General features: G+C 41.8%; 4 protein-coding genes across 8 annotated transcripts in view; 2 read left to right on the top strand and 2 right to left on the bottom strand.

The window, feature by feature from the left end:
- Positions 1–376: 376 nt before the first annotated feature.
- uqcrc2b (ubiquinol-cytochrome c reductase core protein 2b) lies at positions 377–5,203 on the bottom strand. Of its 2 annotated transcripts, none has more exons than XM_086015710.1 (14): positions 5,047–5,203; positions 4,118–4,204; positions 3,543–3,692; positions 3,238–3,302; positions 3,092–3,148; positions 2,666–2,790; positions 2,500–2,597; positions 2,352–2,409; positions 2,165–2,260; positions 1,643–1,842; positions 1,436–1,516; positions 1,273–1,349; positions 909–1,062; positions 377–668 (listed from the first exon to the last, which is right to left on the bottom strand). In XM_086015710.1, exons 1-14 carry the CDS (start codon positions 5,077–5,079, stop codon positions 585–587), a joined length of 1,365 nt encoding a protein of 454 aa, XP_085871836.1. In that variant the 5' UTR covers positions 5,080–5,203; the 3' UTR covers positions 377–584. The 2 variants fall into 2 exon arrangements, with proteins under 2 accessions (XP_085871836.1, XP_085871835.1); XM_086015709.1 differs by lacking the exon at positions 4,118–4,204 and adding an exon at positions 3,980–4,081 and having other exon boundaries at positions 5,047–5,154.
- Positions 5,204–5,682: 479 nt separating this feature from the next.
- Positions 5,683–6,794, top strand: LOC147129046 (NHP2-like protein 1). The gene is made up of 3 exons (XM_086015713.1): positions 5,683–5,924; positions 6,097–6,217; positions 6,378–6,794. Exons 1-3 carry the CDS (start codon positions 5,922–5,924, stop codon positions 6,638–6,640), a joined length of 387 nt encoding a protein of 128 aa, XP_085871839.1. The 5' UTR covers positions 5,683–5,921; the 3' UTR covers positions 6,641–6,794.
- Positions 6,795–7,285: 491 nt separating this feature from the next.
- crym (crystallin, mu) lies at positions 7,286–11,660 on the top strand. Its single transcript, XM_086016669.1, has 8 exons — positions 7,286–7,567; positions 7,909–8,059; positions 8,128–8,190; positions 8,278–8,379; positions 9,879–10,062; positions 10,166–10,284; positions 10,390–10,474; positions 10,556–11,660. Exons 1-8 carry the CDS (start codon positions 7,401–7,403, stop codon positions 10,624–10,626), a joined length of 942 nt encoding a protein of 313 aa, XP_085872795.1. The 5' UTR covers positions 7,286–7,400; the 3' UTR covers positions 10,627–11,660.
- Positions 10,839–18,811, bottom strand: part of rac1a (Rac family small GTPase 1a) — a 32,850-nt gene continuing 24,877 nt past the window's right edge. For 2 of the 4 annotated variants that reach the window (XM_086016670.1, XM_086016673.1), the window contains 9 exons: positions 17,012–17,153; positions 15,809–15,897; positions 15,530–15,737; positions 14,309–14,743; positions 13,532–13,603; positions 13,336–13,453; positions 12,436–12,498; positions 12,198–12,357; positions 10,839–11,846 (listed from right to left, as the gene is read on the bottom strand). In XM_086016670.1, coding sequence (XP_085872796.1) covers positions 11,716–11,846; positions 12,198–12,357; positions 12,436–12,498; positions 13,336–13,453; positions 13,532–13,603; positions 14,309–14,343 — 579 coding nt within the window. In that variant the 5' untranslated portion in view covers positions 14,344–14,743; positions 15,530–15,737; positions 15,809–15,897; positions 17,012–17,153 and the 3' untranslated portion in view covers positions 10,839–11,715. The remainder of the gene's footprint in view (positions 11,847–12,197; positions 12,358–12,435; positions 12,499–13,335; positions 13,454–13,531; positions 13,604–14,308; positions 14,744–15,529; positions 15,738–15,808; positions 15,898–17,011; positions 17,154–18,811) is intronic. The other 2 variants (XM_086016671.1, XM_086016674.1) reach the window with 2 other exon arrangements.

The raw sequence follows: 18,811 nt of genomic DNA on the forward strand, positions 1-18,811 counted from the left end.
TGCCGATTCTTATCAAGGGAGGGAAAAGTACTCACACCAAGTAGGAGTACAGATATTTCTGTAAAAATAATTAAATAAAAAAATAAATACAAAAGTACAGACTGAAAATGTACTTCAAGTACATGTTTTTATTTATCCATTTTGATAACTTTGGCACAACGGGAGGTTGAAAGTAACGAACCTATTCAGAGAAAATAAACAGTAGAAACAACAGCCTGAAAAATGTACTTCCGTGTTGTAATCAAGTATGTTACTTGAAGTAATACTCTTTTTTTTTATCATTTCCATAGATTTGCCAGTTTTTTAGCTTGTGTAATACATTTTTTAAATTATAGAGACCTGTTGGCTTGCTTCAGCATGACAAACCACAACTCTGTCAGGCAGATAGACTTTATTCATTATTTTACATGAGCTATACATGATACTGTATGCGGGCAAATGAGCTGGAATTGATGTTGCAATAACCCCAAAACAAATCGTACATCTATAAAGACCCAGCGGACATATTAGCTCTCAGACTAACAGCATGGAAATGGCGTCTTTCTGTTACAGCGGAGGAAACAAATTCGGAGGTGGCGGAGGTATTAGATTTCGTCGACGAAGGGGGTTTTAATGAGGTTCCCGCTGGACGCCATGGTCTTTTTGCCAGACACAAACTTTTTGGCAGCCTGGAAATACATGCAAAAAAATGAGGGTCAGTCAAATGTGAAAAACTTGTATAACCATCGGTATTTCTTACTGTACTTTTGGGGATTTAAAAAATTTTTCTACTGTCAAATATGTGCATTGGATAAATAAAGGTTGGGAAATACTGAATCATCGGAAAGCAAACAAAACAAAAATATTTCTTGAACGGTTGTAAGAATTCGAGTGACCGGAGCACAAATACAGCTGCGAACGAGTCTTACGTTGGCCACGTCCGTCAAGGAGACATTGTCGATGTTTTTGGCGAATTCTTCAGGGGAGTGGTAGGAGCCGCTAGCCAGCGCCTGAGTGCCCATGGCCTCCAGCAGACCTTCTGAAGTCTCCAGCGACATCAGCAAGTGAGACTTCAGCGACACCCTGTGCAAAGAAAACGAGAGCCGCTCAATCGGCGTTAAAACAAACAAGGTGATTGAAAACTATTTTAAAAGTCTATTTTTCCCCTAAAATATTTTGTAAATAATCGACATGTATTGGCAAATTGGGATTTACTTTTCAATCACTTGAAGTCGGTTGTTAAAATGGTAAACAACTGCGTGAATGAATGCTTTCAATCTCAAGGTTTCTTACTTGGCTCGAGTGAGGTCAGCAGCCGTGACTCCGCCGTCAGCGACAGCTTTCACCTCGGCAAGAGCGGCTTTGACGACCTGAAGCGCAGGCAAAAACATAACGTTATTTCTCATATTTGGGGACGTACTGCTGGAGATAACAGCAACCATTATAATGTACTCACAGCGTCGGTAGATCCTGCTTGGGAAATGGTGTAGATCCCAAACAGTCCCGAATCAGAGTAGCTAGCGTTGAAAGCATTTACCTGTCAAGATAAAAAAAAAAAAAAAAATCAATTAACAACGGAAATTGCGTATTTGCGAGAAAAAAGGAAAAAAAAATCTGCAGTTGCATTCCAAGGCCATTGTGTACGTATCAGGCAACTACTCACATCAAAGGGGTCGGCAGTTGCCTTGGCAACCCCCTGCACCAGTTTGCTAGATGCATCAGAGCCCCTCTTGATGCGTGGACCAGCTCCCAGCAGGTGCTGCAAAACACTGAAGGCCACAGCCTCACCGGTGCCCGACGCTGCGGCCTCGCTCACAACGGCGGAGTGGACAAGGCTGTTGGTGCTAGGCAGGCGGACTTCACCTGGAGAGGGGACAGAAATATCAGTCAAATGAAAATAAAATAATACAAATTGGAGAAAAAAATGATATATATTACAGTAACCAGTGCATCACTGGTCACAAATAGCAAAAATCTGCCCCCAAAAAAATTGGCGCCCGGCCGAAAACATGAACCCACCTTACATAGACAATTGTATTCAAAAGTTGCATTATTCAAAACAAACAAACCACCTTCACATGATTCTCATCGCTAGTATTAGCGAAGTAGCCTAAATAACACACAAATACACGTGAGGCCACAATTTGAGCCTGTAAAGATGATTTTACTTAAATGTGTGGCTTACCTCCACGATATCGGGCTTGGCCACCTGACGTTCCGGCGCCGCTGCGGATGTTAAGGAACTGCTCTCCTACTTGCTTCAGAACAGCATGATCCACACCTGTTGGCAAAAGAAGCTTTTAGCTCCTTTGTTTCCATTTAGCTCCTTTGTTTCCATTTCTGTGTGACAACAACAACTACTACATCCTTACCAAGTCCAACAAGAGCCATTCTTGCACTTGTGAAATGATTCTGGACAAACTGGTGCAGCTGAAAAGAAAAAAATGAAAAGAGCAACAGGGAAAGTCAGACGTGGGCTTGACACAATCTGGTAAAGTGAAATAGAACAAAAATACTCACATGTTCAGACTGGATGTTTCCCACCATGTAGTCAGGACAGTAAAGGGAGTTGGACAGGGCGTTCTTGTAAGCGGCTTCATGGAGACTTTCAACCACAGCTGGGACAAAAGAATGGACAGTTCAATATTTTGATTTTGCGTGTACGTGTGTGCGTGGAGCCGCTCACCTATCTGAGCACTCTGTCCTGCTTGGGCCTTGTCAACGTTTACCCTGGGGGTGAGATCAGACACCTCCCACGGCCGGAACTCTTGCGCCGTTGTCACATTGATCAGATACTCCATCACTGTGTCGCTATTGAACAAGGATATGGGGAAAAAAAAAAAAGTACTTGCATATATTGCTGCAAATGTGGATAAAAGCGATAAATGGACAACAAATCGATTTTATTCAAGAATATATTGATTTTTAGTTTATTTGTCAGGGCAATTTTGTGAAGCGGCTTCCGTAGTTCAAAGTGCGTCTCGGTTGACATGCATTGCTTACACTAACAACATGGCAAAGTTTGCCCAAAAGCAAAAATCCCCAAAGAAACAAAACTAAAACCAAAACTTTTTTTTTTTTTTTAATGGAAATCTGAGTTTGGCTTACTCACATGTCATCTCGCAAGCAGTCAACAGTATAGATCATGTTCTCTCTGGAAGAAGTTGCACTACAAAGGCACAAATGTGAAAAAATAAAGATAGGAATAAATACCAAAAACATGCAACAAACAATAATTTCCTCTTCTGGGCCACCGACCTCAGTTTTCCTCCTACTGCTTCGATACCACGGCATATCTTGAAAGCTGAAGCTCCTTTGGTAGTCTGAAAACGCATGAATATTAACTCTTGGCCTCATCTGCCCATTTTGAAGACATCAGACAACTTTAAATAGATCTGAGTCTAGACTCAAGACAGTAAAAACACTTGCTGTCTGCGTTACACAATACAGTTAAATTCCATTAATACTCAGTTCAGCATTTCGACTTTGGCTTGTACACTGTATTCCTAAATTGTAAAATAAATCTGATCCCAATGGTTGCTGATTATAGTGATGCATCATACCAGGTCGGCGGCCAGTCGGAGGACGTGGGTAACGCCCTGGTTGTCAAGGGTCTCATAGCGACAGCCGGCCTTAACAAACACACCAATCTTGGAAGCTGGTGAGTAGTTTTCCAGGGAGGCGATCACAAGTCCACTGGGTAGTCGGCTCACCTGGAGGGGAACACACAGAAATGTGGTTTACTTTTATACAAACAAATACTTGTTTTGATCTTGCACTGGACAAATACTCCATATAAAAAATAAAACTAATTCTAAAACTAATAAAAAGTCAACTAAAACGAAGCAGTTGTGTATTTTGCGAAACAGAAAAAAAACTGCTCAAACCGAATTCTATAAAACAAAAGTCAAAACGAAATCAAAACTAACTATAATGAAAACAAATTAACTTCTTGGAAATAAGCCTATGATGTCCGGACCCAGCCTTCCTCCTCACATACATGGACATCCTGGAAGGAGTGAGCCGCCCCTGGAGAGAGCTTGAGGCCAGCCAGGGGCTCAACAAGTGAGTGGCCTGCCCTGGAAGTGGCATAGAAGCGCCTCTGTGGAGAAGAAATACAACATCAACAACTACTAACCTGCACATCTTGCGGCTGAAATTTAACATGTTCGGCAGCCCTGGTGCTCTCCACCTTACGGGCAGCCTGCACCGCGTAAAGCCTTGTCTGGAAAACAGCAAATGGAAGGTGGGATGATACAACTAGCTACAACATTTATGCCATCCACGGAGGCTACATGAGGAGACGCCTTCGAAGGACACAGCCTACAAATTTGGACACAGTAATAAAGATACGTTTTGAAACTCACATTCGCATATTTAGACTGTTTTCTTTAGTTTTCAACTATGAACCTGTGTTTTGGGAATGTGGGAAGAAGCCAGAATACCTACAGAACATGCAAAGCCCACACAGGAGCTGAGATTCGAACCCAGAAACTCATAAAGGTGGGACAGACGTGCTGACAACATTCTCCAACATGCTGCATTTGTTTAAATGAATATTATTTCTAATTAGTATAATCATTTTGAAGAGGGTCTAATAGCAGCAACATTACTCCACACAGGAAGGCGTATGTACCACTGAGATACATGATAGGTATTTAGGAACATCAAGTTCAAATATGAACGATGCTCCACGTTTTACTAAAATCTATGATATGAAGAATGATATGAAGCCCCCCGAAAACAGGAAGCTTACCGTCACTACCTTAATTCTCTGAAGGTGTGACTGCCTCAGTTCTCTGAAGTTGTGTGAGATCTTTTTTCACCTGTCTACTGTGTATGACACATTATAATTATGTTATAACTACAAGTTATATTACAGCGCAAATGGTGTACGAAAATACCAGGCACAGTCGTTCCTAGGTTCAGTTGACAGCTAATTTGCCACAGCTATCGGGACGTGACTCGGGTGTTTAATCACCACACAAATAGCTCAAAACAGACGGTGGCAGTCAGAGGAACCCTCCCGGTTAAATTCCAGAGGATTGGTTTTCTGGTAGTCCTTACCGATAAGCGAGCGAGTCCCCGAATCCCCTTCATCTCCCCTCACTCTCTCCTTCAAGTCAGGACGACGACGCAATATGGCGGCGTCAAAGTGCCCTACTGAGCCCCGCTTCTTCTTCTTGGTGTTTGTGTAATACATTACTGCCATCTACTGGTAGGGAGTGTAGATCAGACATCACTTCTGTACTGTACTTTTTCTATTTATGATGCTAATGATTTCTCACAATAATTAAGAATCAGACAATTTCACATGCAACATAAACGTGCAACATAAAAATAAATCAATATAGTTTATATTCACTATAAAATGGCATGGTTTAGTATTTATGGTTTAAAAAAACTGCATAAGCAGTGTGCAAACATTATTCACAGTGCAAGAACAGTAAAGAGAACAACATATCAAATCAAGTACAATTATATAGATTAAAGCAATTTAAAACGTACAAAAACAGAGTATAAAATGTCAAGCAAATATTCAAATTACTTGAGTGAACATAGGAAAAACAAATATGTAAATTCCTCCATGCATTTTGACTTTTTATGCTGTCTATCTATCTTTAATGTCTTGAGTAAACAATAACAGTTCCCTTCCAGATCGATAGGTAGCGTAGACGCACCACCGTTAAACCAGGAAAAAGAGTCCGAAGAAGTGCTATTTCCGGCCTCCCTGGGAATTGAAACTGTGCATGCGCAGCAGCCTACACGTGAAGCAAACATTTCAGCTCGTACCAAGTAGCAATATTTGTGCATTTTGTAGCGGTGAAAAGAAAGCATTTCAATTTCGTATTTTGTTGTTCCTCCATCCCCAGCAAAAAGGAAATACTCCTCCGTGAAGCATTTCGCCGAGAGGGACGAAATACCAAGAACAACCTTTCACAATGGTGAGTGTTTTACCGCATGGACCAAGCAAGTTATTAGCATGTGTATGCTAACTATTAGCTTTAAGCAATCTTGAGAAGAGCTCAACGTTAAAATCGCTGCGGCACTATTTGTACATTTGGATTGATCTCACTGCTTCATTGTGGTAATATAACGCGTGTATTTTGTGTCCAGAGTGAAGCCCCGGTGAACCCAAAGGCCTATCCGCTGGCTGACGCCACACTCACCAAAACCATCCTGGACTTGGTGCAGCAAGCCTCCAACTACAAGCAGCTGAGGAAGGGGGCCAACGAAGGTGAGGGTTCTCCGAGCTTATCTGAATTAATTTTAGGTAATGAATTAAAACAACAGTTGAGATGTTTGTGTCTTGGCTCATTAAAGCTTGGAAACACAACTTTAAAGGGTTGCAGACGTAGCTTTTCACAACCATCTACTAATTATCCCCCTCCCTCCAGCTACCAAGACCCTGAACAGAGGAATATCAGAATTCATCGTGATGGCTGCTGATGCTGAACCACTGGAGATCATCCTCCATCTTCCATTGCTCTGCGAGGACAAGAACGTCCCGTATGTGTTCGTCCGTTCCAAACAGGCCCTGGGCCGCGCCTGCGGGGTGTCACGACCCGTCATCGCTACCTCGGTCACCATAAAGGAGGGCTCTCAGCTCAAACCCCAGATCCAGACGGTCCAAATGGCTATCGAGAGACTACTCGTGTAAATCTTTTGTTGTACTGTTCATACAGAAAAGATGTTCCAAGTTTCAACCTAAATATAATCATGTTATGAAGCTTGTGAGACAAGAGTTTTTAGTTTTTATGTAACGAGTGTTTGTCATGGCATTGCCTGATGATGAATAAACTTTTTTTTTTGTATTTTCTATTTGAATTCTTGTTTTGTTACACTGCATACAGTTCATAATGAAATGCCTTAATTCTGTGAAATACAATATAAGTGCAAAAAAATTAATACTACTTGTCTTTCCTCTTGGTGTATTAGATATCACAAAACGGACAGATTGTTTTAGTCTGAAGATACTTCTAACTCCACAAAAAAAAACAGTAATTAGCTACACAAAAAGAAGTAAAAGAGAGTATAAAAATATACAAGCTTTGCATTACGAACATTACTGAAATTACATAAAACGGGTCCAGGACAACAGAAGAGAAATTTTCCAAAAAGCCCTACACATGACGTCACGTTAGCCTTCATAAAATATGAATACTTTTTCAAATGATACGACCTAGTTCACTGCAAATGACTTTTACGGACTCCAAGCTATGCCTCACAGAACCAGGGAGTCCACGGAAGAACGACTAGGATACGCTCAAATCTATTTTTTTCAACGTTCCAATGGGTGTTTCAGGCAGCAGTTGCTTCCGGTCGCTGCTGCTCTTGGACGCAGCTCGGCTCGCGCTTCACTCGAGACCACAACTGCAAAAAATCGCACGTCCGCCACGCGAACAAGAACTCCTGCAGCCATGGCCGAGCCACCGGCTGTCATTTCGGAAGATCAAGTCTCTCGTCTTTTACACTACGGCGAGCTCATCCCTCGTCTGGAGGAAGCTTTGTCCAAATTTTCTCGAAGGGACACTTCGGAGGTGATCCAACCTGTGAGGTGTACTTTGCCTTTGCAGAAAGTAGACGGGTAAGTATGCTATGTGCTTTATGTGACTGAGCAAAACTGTTGTGTACACATTTTGGTGCACATTTTATCAGGAATGTGCAAGTAAGACCGGACCAGAGGTTCAATCATTTGGGGAATTATTCTAACCCCCGTTTAGCGCAGGCGGGGGCTACGTTCCAGAACCCACTCGGAATATGTTCCAACTTTTACTGGGCTGGCCGATATGGATTTGAATTTTTTTTTTAAAAATGGAGTCAATGAAAATAATCCAGTAGGCCTGGGTAGCTAGATACTGTAGATATATAGACAGACCGCCACCGGGGAACTGTTTTCAACTGTGAATAAACGTCTCCTTCAAACAGATGCATGTGTATGATGCCAACTTATATGGAAAACAACGGAATCTTATGCACAAAGTTTGCGGGCGTCTACAATCGGGAGAAAGGTTCCAAATTGCCTTCGGTTCAAGCCACAGTGGTGCTGTTGGACCCCGAGAGCGGAATGATGAAGGCCGTGAGTAGCGCTCGGGTACGTGCGTCCGCTAACACGTCAACGGGTTTAACGGTCACACCGATCTGCAGGTGATGGGGGGAAACGTCATCACGTCCATGAGGACAGCGGCGGTCTCGGCCATCTCTGCTAAGGTTTGCTCTCTCTCTCTCTCTCTCTCTCCTTGAGTTTGGCATTCAAAGAAGACACTCACAGTGTGCAAAAACTGTTCATTTGCGAAGTTGCTGATGCCTCTCCAAGCAGAGGTGCTGGCCATCTTGGGAACAGGACAACAAGCCTTGAGCCACTACAGTGTCTTCACTGAGATGTTTTCATTTAAAGAGGTACTAAAGATAGTTTATCACACAATGTACTGTATAGGTCTGAACCGATTATTTGGCCAGCGATTTAATCGGACGATATTAGCCCTTTTAAAATAGGCAGATAATATATATTACACGTTAACACATTACTACAGAGGCATAAATTCACTTCCTACCATAAATCAGCAAAAAAAAACCAAAATCGTCCCATATTTGATGATTTTTTTTCCTGTGGTAAAATTAAATATTGAAGGACAAAATTGAAAGGATAGAATTAATAATTGTGTTTCCCACATTTAAGTATGATTTTTTTCTGACTTTGGAAGGGATGTTTAAGCCATTTCCCAAACCAAATGTGACCTTTGAGCACAACATTGTCCACCTCTGCAATAACGTCACAAACTTGATTAATAATTTACTTCTGTTATAAAATCCAATACAAGAGCGGTATCCCCCCCAAAATTCGGTCTTTACAAAGATTCCTAGAATAGCTATCAGTAGGGCGTAGACCTCTGCCAAGGCTGACAAAAGTGAAAAATAAATTGATGCCGTATCGTATTTCTGTTCATTTGTCCATCATTTAGTTAGCAAAGTAATCACTATTTCCATTCATGCATTATTCACAACAAAGTGACTCAAAGTGAGGGTAATGAGATGCTTTCTTCAGTGGAAATTGGTTATGTCGCTTACTTCACAATCAGGAAAAAGGTGCTAGGTCACAGTGCTCCAGGTTTAGTTAATGTCAATCCATTATGGGCATGGAAATGAGCAGTAGTCCATCGCGTTCCGTCAGTGTATACAACCAGCAAGTCAAATATTAACAAATATTAACATAAAGTTTGCTAAGTTAATGCGAACAAGTCCGAAAGCAATGTAACTGGTAAATCCTGATTTTGAAAAGATAACATTGTTGGAGCGGAACACAAAACTACCTAAACTACATCTTAAATGGGAGAAGAATAATAAAACCATTTTTTCTGTAGTTCATCCTAGTTCCAGGTAGCCAAGAATGTGTGTAATGCAGTTACCCACCTCCATCGCATGTTTCAGGTCCACAGAATTTTTTTTTTGGTACAGTTTATGTAACTATTTAGTTCTGCATCACACTTATTTTGGGTGTAATTCCATTATCGAACATTAGATGGTGGCATACTATCATTTTTGACCCAAAATTTGAAAGAAGACGCGTGAAAACAGGAGTTACTTCTAGCGCAGTCTAGTTTTTGCTGAAGATTAATGAATGTGAAATCTTCTTTGAACCTTCTTTTTACACCTACAGATCATGGCTGTAGGTTATTTTAAAACTTTTCTTTTACAGACTAAAAAAGAATAAGTGCGGCAAATGATTTAAAGAGGGGAGGAAGGATTTGTGTAGTACTAACGTCAGAAAACAATTTTATATTCGTGCATCATGATGGATTCATTGCAGCTCTTGTGTGCGCAACTTGAAAAATGTGTATGTTGAGGTACTCTTAAGTAATGGTGGAGTACCTTCTCTTAACCGTGAATTTTGGCGAAAGGTGCGAGTGTGGGGCCACAGAAAACAAGGGGCGGACAGGTTTCTGAGCTCCGTCAGCGGTCCCGTTACTCTCTGCGACACTGCAGAGACGGCGGCGGTGGGAGCTGACGTCATAGTGACGGTAACCTCAAGTTCACAGCCGGTGCTCTTGGGGCAGTGGGTCAAGCCGGGAGCTCATGTGGCAGGTGAGCAGCCAAGATCAATTCATTTAGAGGAAATAGGTTTGTTTTTATCCCTCAAATGACAACCGTAACCAAAAAAAAAAAAAAAAATCTTGTTACCGGGTAGCGGTGGGAGCTTGCAGGCCGGACTGGAGAGAGCTTGATGACAAGCTGATGGAGGCGGTGGTGTATGTTGATAGCAGGGAGGGAGCCATGGTCGAGTCTGGTGACATCATCCTCTCCGGGGTCAGTCAGTTACTTCTTTTCAATCCATTGCTTCAATTCAATGGGACTTTGCGCTGCCCCCTCCTGGTAGCAATGAAGCTCAAAGGCGACGTCGTCGTTTTTCAGGCGGAGGTGTTTGCAGAGCTCGGCGAAGTCATCAGCGGAGCAAAACCTGCACTCCGAGAGAAGACGACAGTGTTTAAATCGCTTGGTGAGCACTACTTGGTATTTGCATTATTTACTTCCCTTCCTCAAGCAACAGAATAAAGTGTCACTTTTTTGTTTTGAAAAGGAATGGGCGTTGAGGATGCGGTGAGCGCCAAGCTGGTGTTTGAGCAATGGAAAACATCCAAACAACCTTGAAGCCACTTACCTCCAAATTGACTATTCATGTCCTAATTAGGCTCTCCGGTGAGCTGGAGCCTTTCCCAGTTGACTTTAGCAGAGACGCAGCACCCAGAACTGGCTGCCAATCAACAGTGGGGCACTGCATTGAACAAACAATGAATTACCATGCTGCAGTCAATTATTCAAATACTCCCAAAAGCACAAACATACAAGACGGACATCAAGCATAACATTTTTGATGACTTTATTTAATTACAAAACATGAAATGATACCATATTAGGCAAAAACTGTAAATCCAAGTGTACATGATGATGCTTCACTGAAACAAGGAGCTCAGACGTCAACTTGATCATCGCTCATTCAAGGGTTACAGCTGACGATCATATTGTACGACTCACCGCAACAGGTGGGCCAAGACAAGAAAAACATTAAAAAAGGGCTTGTGAATTGTTAATGTTGGGAAAGCAACTAATGTAAAAAAAAAAAAAAAAAGACGACTAATAAAATCTTCACTTTCAACTATCCGATAGCATTGGAATACTGAATTTAGCGTTCAACTGGTTCTTCATAAAAAGGATGCATTATTATGTATGACAGTACATTAAAAAAGCTCAATCAAACTTTTTTTTTTTTTTTTTTTTACTGTTTGCTGACTCAAAAGTCAGACGGTAAACAAAAGGTCCTTCGATCACTATTCACAAGAGAACAATAAAAGGGGAAGTTACTTGAAAAATGTTTTTACCACCGCCTGGAAGTGGCTTGAGGGGGTGCAAAACCCAATATTTCCTCCGATTGAGTTGTCACGTCATGAAGGCCTCAGGAATTTCTACAAACTGTAAAAATGTCTTAAAAAGGTCTCACAACTTGCTTCATAATACCAACATTGAATAGAAAAGAGTTGGCGAGTTGATTTAAGCAGCCAAGATGCTCTTGATCAAACGAAAAATTGACGAAAAAGTTTTTTTTTTTGGAAAGGAACGAGTCTGATCTAACAAGAGCACAGACATTAAAAAAAAAAAAAAAAAGAATCAGGAAGAAGTGCAGCAAACTCTTCAATCTTGGTGGGCGAGTTTGGACTGCAACCGTTTCTGCTGCTCCTCCATTTACAAAACGCTGCACTTCCTTCTCCTCTTCTTGACGGGCGGTGGGCACAGGACCGCCCGGATGGCTTCGTCAAACACCGTTTTAAGGCCGCGCTGCGTCAAAGCTGAACACTCCAGATACTTTACGGCACCTGGTGGACAAAAAAAATAAAAACAATATTGGATGGTGTAGGGAAAGCAGAAAAATGCTGCAATTTAAATTAGGGCTGAAGGATTCTGAAAAATAATGTAATTTTCTCCCCCTCAATATTGCAATAAGTTTTTTCAACAGCCTTTTCCCCCAAGTATATTTTAATAGGCAAAAGCAATCAATTAATCTCTATAAAAATAAACAATATCAGATTTATTATTGTACATTAGTGTTTTGGTCTTACTAGATTTTCCCCAAAATAAAAGCAAATGAACCATGAATTAATATGAAAGATAAAAATGAAAACAGCTTCAATGTGTATGCAAAATGTGCATCTGTGTGTGTCACTGACTTATTTCTTTGGCCATGGCCAAGCCTTGAGGGTAGATGATGGGTGCGAGTTTCTTCTCCTTGAGCTTCTCGATGGTGTCCTTGTCGTCCCTCAGGTCGAGCTTGGTGCCCACCAGGATGATGGGGGTGTTGGGGCAGTGGTGTCTTACCTCGGGGTACCACTGGTGAGCAAAGCCAGTGGACAGTGAGCAATAAGATGGAACAACATTGCTACTAGAAAGGAGAGGCCGTATTCTCACCTTAGCGCGGACATTTTCAAAAGAAGCGGGACTAACTAGTGAGAAGCAAATCAGGAACACATCCTACAGGGGGGGGGGGGGGAGACAAAATTGCATGAGACTCAGCCATTATAGATTTCTACATTTTCAAGAATTTTCAAATGAAAAATGAAAATTAGCACGTTTGTAACGAGAACTTTTCTATTACATTTTTACAGATTTAATTCAACTGTACAAGTGTACCCAACCAAACAGTTCTGAATATTTTCATAGTTGAGATTTGCATACAGTACCATTAGTGTTCAAATATACATTGCTTAGAGGGGTAATAACCACCGCGACATTCTAGTTTCGTTTGCCCATCTATGGCATTTTTCATTGTGTAAAGCAATCTTCTTGCATTACTGCTTGTTGTGAAGCTCACGTCGACAATCTAGTTAGGGTCTGAAGACATAATAAAGCGACGGCTCATTTCCTGAAAAACTAGTCAGTCGGGTCACCCGCGAGTCAAGATGCCAATCTTGGGTTACCTTTGTGAGAGATTAAAATTTGATGATCTGAAACGGTTAAGTGGGATAAATGTGGAAAAAAAAGAAAGAAAATGAAAATCTGAAGTCATGAAGGGGTGAATACTTATCCCGGCATTGTGACCCTGCAGAAATTATGTGTACACTAAGAGCGACTCCCACTTTCTGAGGCACAGAGGCAGAGTTGTGGTGAGGACAAAAGGCAGTAAACAAAAGGTCTTTTCACACCGTCCAGCTGCCTTCCAGACTGTGTATAGGTACTATGGATACAAGGCTCCGAATTGCTGACTGTGCACAATCTCGTCTGGGCCTGCAAGTGACTCAAGACGGTCGGTGGCGAGCTGAGGGCGTGAGAGCATGGCGTACGACAAGCGAGCGTCACTTATCTACGTACGGTCTGCGGGTAGGACAGCGGCCTGAGTCGGTCGTAGTCCTCCTGTCCCGCCGTATCCCAGAGGCCGAGGTTCACCGGCTTGCCGTCCACCATCACATTGGCTGAATAGTTGTCGAAGCTGAAGGAAGACATTAAAAAAAAATGATTTGGGGGTGGGGTTGGGGATTTGATCCGTCTAAATTCTAGTGTGGCTTACACGGTAGGGATGTACTCTCCGGGGAAAGCATTGGTCGTGTAGCTGATGAGCAGGCATGTTTTACCCACGGCCCTGAGAAAGAAAAAAACAATCAACAGAGGGTCAAAGAGGGCATACGTGTGTGTGAGATGGTTGTTTGTCTACATGTGGCTGGTGACTAGTCTTGGGTGTATCCCACCCGTCGCCCAAAGTCAAGTGGGATAGTCCATAAATGCTTGCTTCAAACAGTTTATTCAAACTCCCTGTCATTTTGTTTGTACTTCAAAGCTTGTTTGGTATAAGATGACATAAAGCTAATCCCAGAAGGGAAAACAAAACAAAGAAAAGTTTATGTAATTGTCATTTACTTTTGGTAGATGAAAGGGAAAAAAAAGAAGACAGAAATCGGATTTTTGTAATCATTTTTTTGATACCATATTGCCCAGCCCTAGCAACTTGCCCTACGTCCAAAGGTTGCTAGATAAGTGTGCTTGCTTTATAATGAGAAATGCCCACAGCAAAACTCCATAACCATGACACAGCATTATTTCTCTATTTATAAATTAATATATATGAAAAAGTTTTTGTGTCTACTGCATGAGATGCAGTGTCAAATTTGGACTTGCGAGGATAAGTGTGCTGCTGAGCTATCTGGAGCAACAGCTGTCGCTCATAGTGACAGCCTGTTAGCCGCTAACTGGGTCAACGTACATGAATAAATAGTGGGGAAAAACACTTAAAGCCCTGAACTGCGATCATAGAAGTCGCCGAAAACGGACAAAATAAAGTTGAACTCACCCGTCACCCACTACCACACACTTGATGGCCTGCATTGGGGGAGCGCTCCTTGCTTAGCTCAGTTAGCTTAGCCGGCTAACGCCAGTCGAAAATCAACAAGTCCTTAAAAAAATAAATAAATAAAGGTGAACGTGACTGCACTTGGACATAAATTAGTTGGATATCGATAGAGTTATTGGCACACTCCTGTTTCTTACACGGCAAGACGAGATGGGCAGGCACGCCAAAGTTGGAAACGAGAAGGCAACACCCAAGGAAGAAAAAAAAAAAACTCTGGAGTGGAGATTAAAGGGAAAAACCAGCCGCAGTTTGTGGAGCGATGAAGCCGGAGAATCCCTGCAAGGCACATCCGGTCATACTAGGGCAGTCAAATGCTGCCACCTGTTGCTTGGAACTGGGACTGCAAGCTCGGACGTAATCAGCGCAGCACAAAACCTGTTATACGAACAGAAAAATAAAATGTGTGTTTGCTAGATTAACCATTGTTAATCGCGTTTTCTACTATGGAGTTTAATATGGCACGTGTGGTAATAATAATTTATAGAGTACAATTATAATAAACATTATGTCTACTTTAAAATGGATGTCAAGTTTAAAACAATTATCGTGCTTTGTTTTGACCAGTTTAACACATTGTAACACAATGATCAATTTTAGAGATTAAAAAAAGGGAATAACATTTTATTGACTTTTAAAAGCAGGAAAAATGTTAGATATTGTAGATAGCCGGATTTAAATAATAAGAGTGCAGATTAGGCCAATTTAGACACCTCCTGAGTAGTTTTAATCCCTACAAAAGATCAATAAAAATTAACAACACAAAGAAACATTGGCAAGGCAACAATACCATTCTTCTAAAATAAAAATTCCCAACCAAAGGTGCACACTAATATGGTATGAGACATTATCAGAGCTGTATTCCCCCAAAAATGACATTTTGTTTTTACATTTAATCTGACGTTCCCATTAAGCGTTGGTGGTGGTGGAGGAGGAAGCAAAAGTGAGAGATTGAATAGGAGGATAAAGACGCCTGTCACCAGCCCATTAGGGAGCTTGTAAAACACAACACAGGATGTAAAAATGACACAAGATGTTAAGGGGGAAAATGCTCAGAGGGAGGATTCACACTCAGGAGGCAAACATATTTTGCAATCGACCGTAGCCTTTAACAAAACTCAGACTTCAAATCAAGCAGAGGCTGGAACGCATAAGAACACTCACATTGAAACAATTCTTTGTACATTGGAGTCCGCAGGAAGTCTGCTGTCACCTGATTTAGGAAAAAAAAAGCCAACGATTCAAAAGAGCAATCTGCAGAGATGCAGCAAAACATGCCTGCGATCCATTTCCCCTGATTCGATGAGCTCATGAAACAGATGGTTGAACCCAGCTGAGGCTGTTGCTTTGGCGGGGCGGTGATCTCCAGGTCCTGCATGACCAACGCAAGTGTGCAGTACAGTACAAGGAAGCTACAGTACAAGGAAGAGGTGATAAACGAACCTGCTGAGCAGAAATATTGCTAATTCCACGTCTCTTGGGAATCCTCTCAGCTTCCTGAGTTTCCTCCGCTCTGTTTGCTAGTCTTGCGCCTAGTTGTTAAGAAATAAGAGATGGGCATTTAATTCGTTTTTTTTTTTTCCTAGGGGCGGATATTCCAAAATAGTTTCAGCGAAGCTCACGCCTCCTCCCTCTGGTATGTTGTTCTTCCTCAGGAGCGGTGGCTCCTTTAAAAAATAAAATGAAATCAAAACGCCCCCCTTCATTTTTAAGATGCCGCCTGATGCCAAAATGTCATCCAGAATAACGAGCAACCATCTTAAAAAAAAAGGCCTGCGGGAGAAGCTGGCAAATGTGTTTGTCTCTGTTTGTGATAAATACTTGAATTTATGGTCATTTTGGTCACATGCTGTAATACGATTGCTTTTGTTTGTGTGGGTGTGTGTGTGTGTTCCAACTATTCCCCGAGGGATTGCGCTCGCCTACATCCTACATTTCCCAGAAGGCTTGTCAACAACTCTTTGCATGAAACAAAAGATGAAGATCTATTTTCAATAGCCTCAGGAATGTGTTGACAAGCCTCCCAAAACTTTTTGATTGGGAGTGTCGTTTAAATCAAACAGCAAGTGTGCACTGCAGAGTTGTGTTATTTCCCTTTGATTGAATCAACAGAAGTCGCTTTCATTATCAGAATCATTGCAGGCAAAATGACCGTATCAGCCTGTGTGTGTGTGTGTGTGTGTGTGCTCGGCCTCGCTGCACATGAACGTGGTAAGCACTCAGCAACTCTCTGGGTCACTTCATCCTCATCTCCCGAGATGTGTGCATGACATGTCTTAATGTGGCTGACATGTACTGCCTTGTAGGGGCTCGCTTCCAGCACTTGCGTCCAAATGTGTTATTTTCTTCTTAAAATATGACTACATTTTAGTGCCGGCTGGAATGGGGTTTAGAGGTCAAAAATTAATCAGCGAGGAATGAATAATAATTCGGACTCTCACGTGATATTTGCACATCCGAATTCATGTGCAGGACATGTGCTTTGTATCTAGACTGCGGGCATGTTGTGAACAACACATGTATCAAGTTAGCGTTTCATTGATTGCAGGACTTTGGCGCGACTGAACTGCGGGATTTGGAGAGTAACGGTCCTATCGTGTTTATTCTGTGGATGTTGGACATATAAAATGACATGGGATGACCTACCGGTACTGTGTCTAACTTAAAGCAAGCAGTTGATGGCGTCCTCGCTGCCTCTGAGGTTGGAGCGATTACATGGTCACATGCTTCAAATTCAAAGACTTGTCACCTCCTATGTTGCAGAATTTGTTGTAGAATTTGTTGATGCCTAATGGGGAGGGCGAGACATATAGTTTGAATGTCAGAAAGCAAATTGCAAGCTGGAGAAGAGCTAACTTTTTTTTTTAACTCATTTTTAAAATGCGTTTTTGCACCCTGGAATTGAATTCTCAAGGATACATGATTCAGTTTTTAGTATACAGAGTGTGCCAAATGTCACTATAGACCTCTTTTTTTTTGCATTCGGATATTAACATCTTATATCTTAGGTTTCGCAGTTTTTGTCAGCATATCCTTCCCATGCCCATAATTCGCCAAACAACGCATAGTAGGCAACAATGTACGCTATTCCTGGCAAGTTTCTCGAGACCACATCATCAATCAATCTTAAACTATGCAGCGAAAGGCCATATATTCCCCTTTCATAGCTCAGAAATAAATTTGCAAAATATTAGCCACGGCTCTAATTATAATCCGATGTCGTTCCACACGAGCACAATTCTAAAGGCACATGATGCGAGTTAGAGCAATACTTCCTGCGTGTCCCTGCCCATGTGAACTCGTGACTCAGCTCACTTTTCCAGGGACGAACGATCCCTGACCCGGCTCGCAGCTGAGAGTCCAGGAAGGGGGTGAGGCTGAGCACTCATTGTGCGACACCACAGGGGACAATGGGAGAAAGTTTGAGAAACGGATGTGAGGTGATGGAGACGCCCTCATCCTGCGTCATGTGTCTCATTTATGTCATTTGAGGGTGTATACCCAATATTAGGGAAGTGTGGAGGGGGCCCGGAAGGGTAATCAGCCACGTAAGAATCTGAATCAGATGGATGACAAATATGCCATTTTGAATAAGGACAAATATGTGCACACGTCTGTTTTTTTTTTTTTTTTAACCAATTACAGAAGATTATCGTCATATAATTTAATGCTCAAACACATAAAAGATCCATTACTCAACTAAAAAGGCTTTGACGTGAACAAAAATAACCAGATATGATCCCTGCTCACAAAGGCCTGTCTGGCATTAAAAAAAAAAAAAAGAAAAATTCAAAGAGTAATTTGTATTTTTTTCAGCTCCCTTAAAGCAGAAGTGAACCCAAGCATAGTTTTTTTCAAGAATATGTTCCCATATATATATAATGCACTTGTTTTTAGGGATCTCTGGGGGCGGCCATTTTGTCTTTTGTCGACTGAAAATGACATCACAGCTGCTCACAACGACCAATCACGGCTCAGATTCAGAAAACAAGTTAGCCCTGATTGGTCGTTGTGAGCAGTTGTGATGTCATTTTCAGTCGACAGAAGACAAAATGGAGATCCCCAAAAAACTTCTGCTTTCTGCTTTACTTATATTCCACAAATGCAAAATTAATCAGAATGCCGTGTTTCAACTAGTGGGCCTGCTGGGAACATATTCTTGAAAAAAAAATATGTTTGGGTTGACTTCCGCTTTAAGCACTGGTAAGAAACAATAAACTAAATGTGTGTATTCGAAAAGAGTAAGTGAAATGGTGCATTTCCTTTAATCTACTCTAATTACTTGGCTCTGCGTTGCCAAAATTATTTCTTTCTTCTTATTGCTCTCCAAACGTCCTCATTCGTTTAACGGGCAATGCGCGTGCTGGCGCGTGCGCACGAGCGCGCGGGTCTATTGTGGGCAGGGGCGGGGCTTGGTGACGTCGCCGCGGTTGCAGCGAAGCGAAT

Source organism: Filicampus tigris, chromosome 19 (genome assembly GCF_054856515.1).
Source record: "Filicampus tigris isolate MCC_2025a chromosome 19, RoL_Ftig_1.0, whole genome shotgun sequence".
NCBI lineage: Eukaryota > Metazoa > Chordata > Actinopteri > Syngnathiformes > Syngnathidae > Filicampus > Filicampus tigris.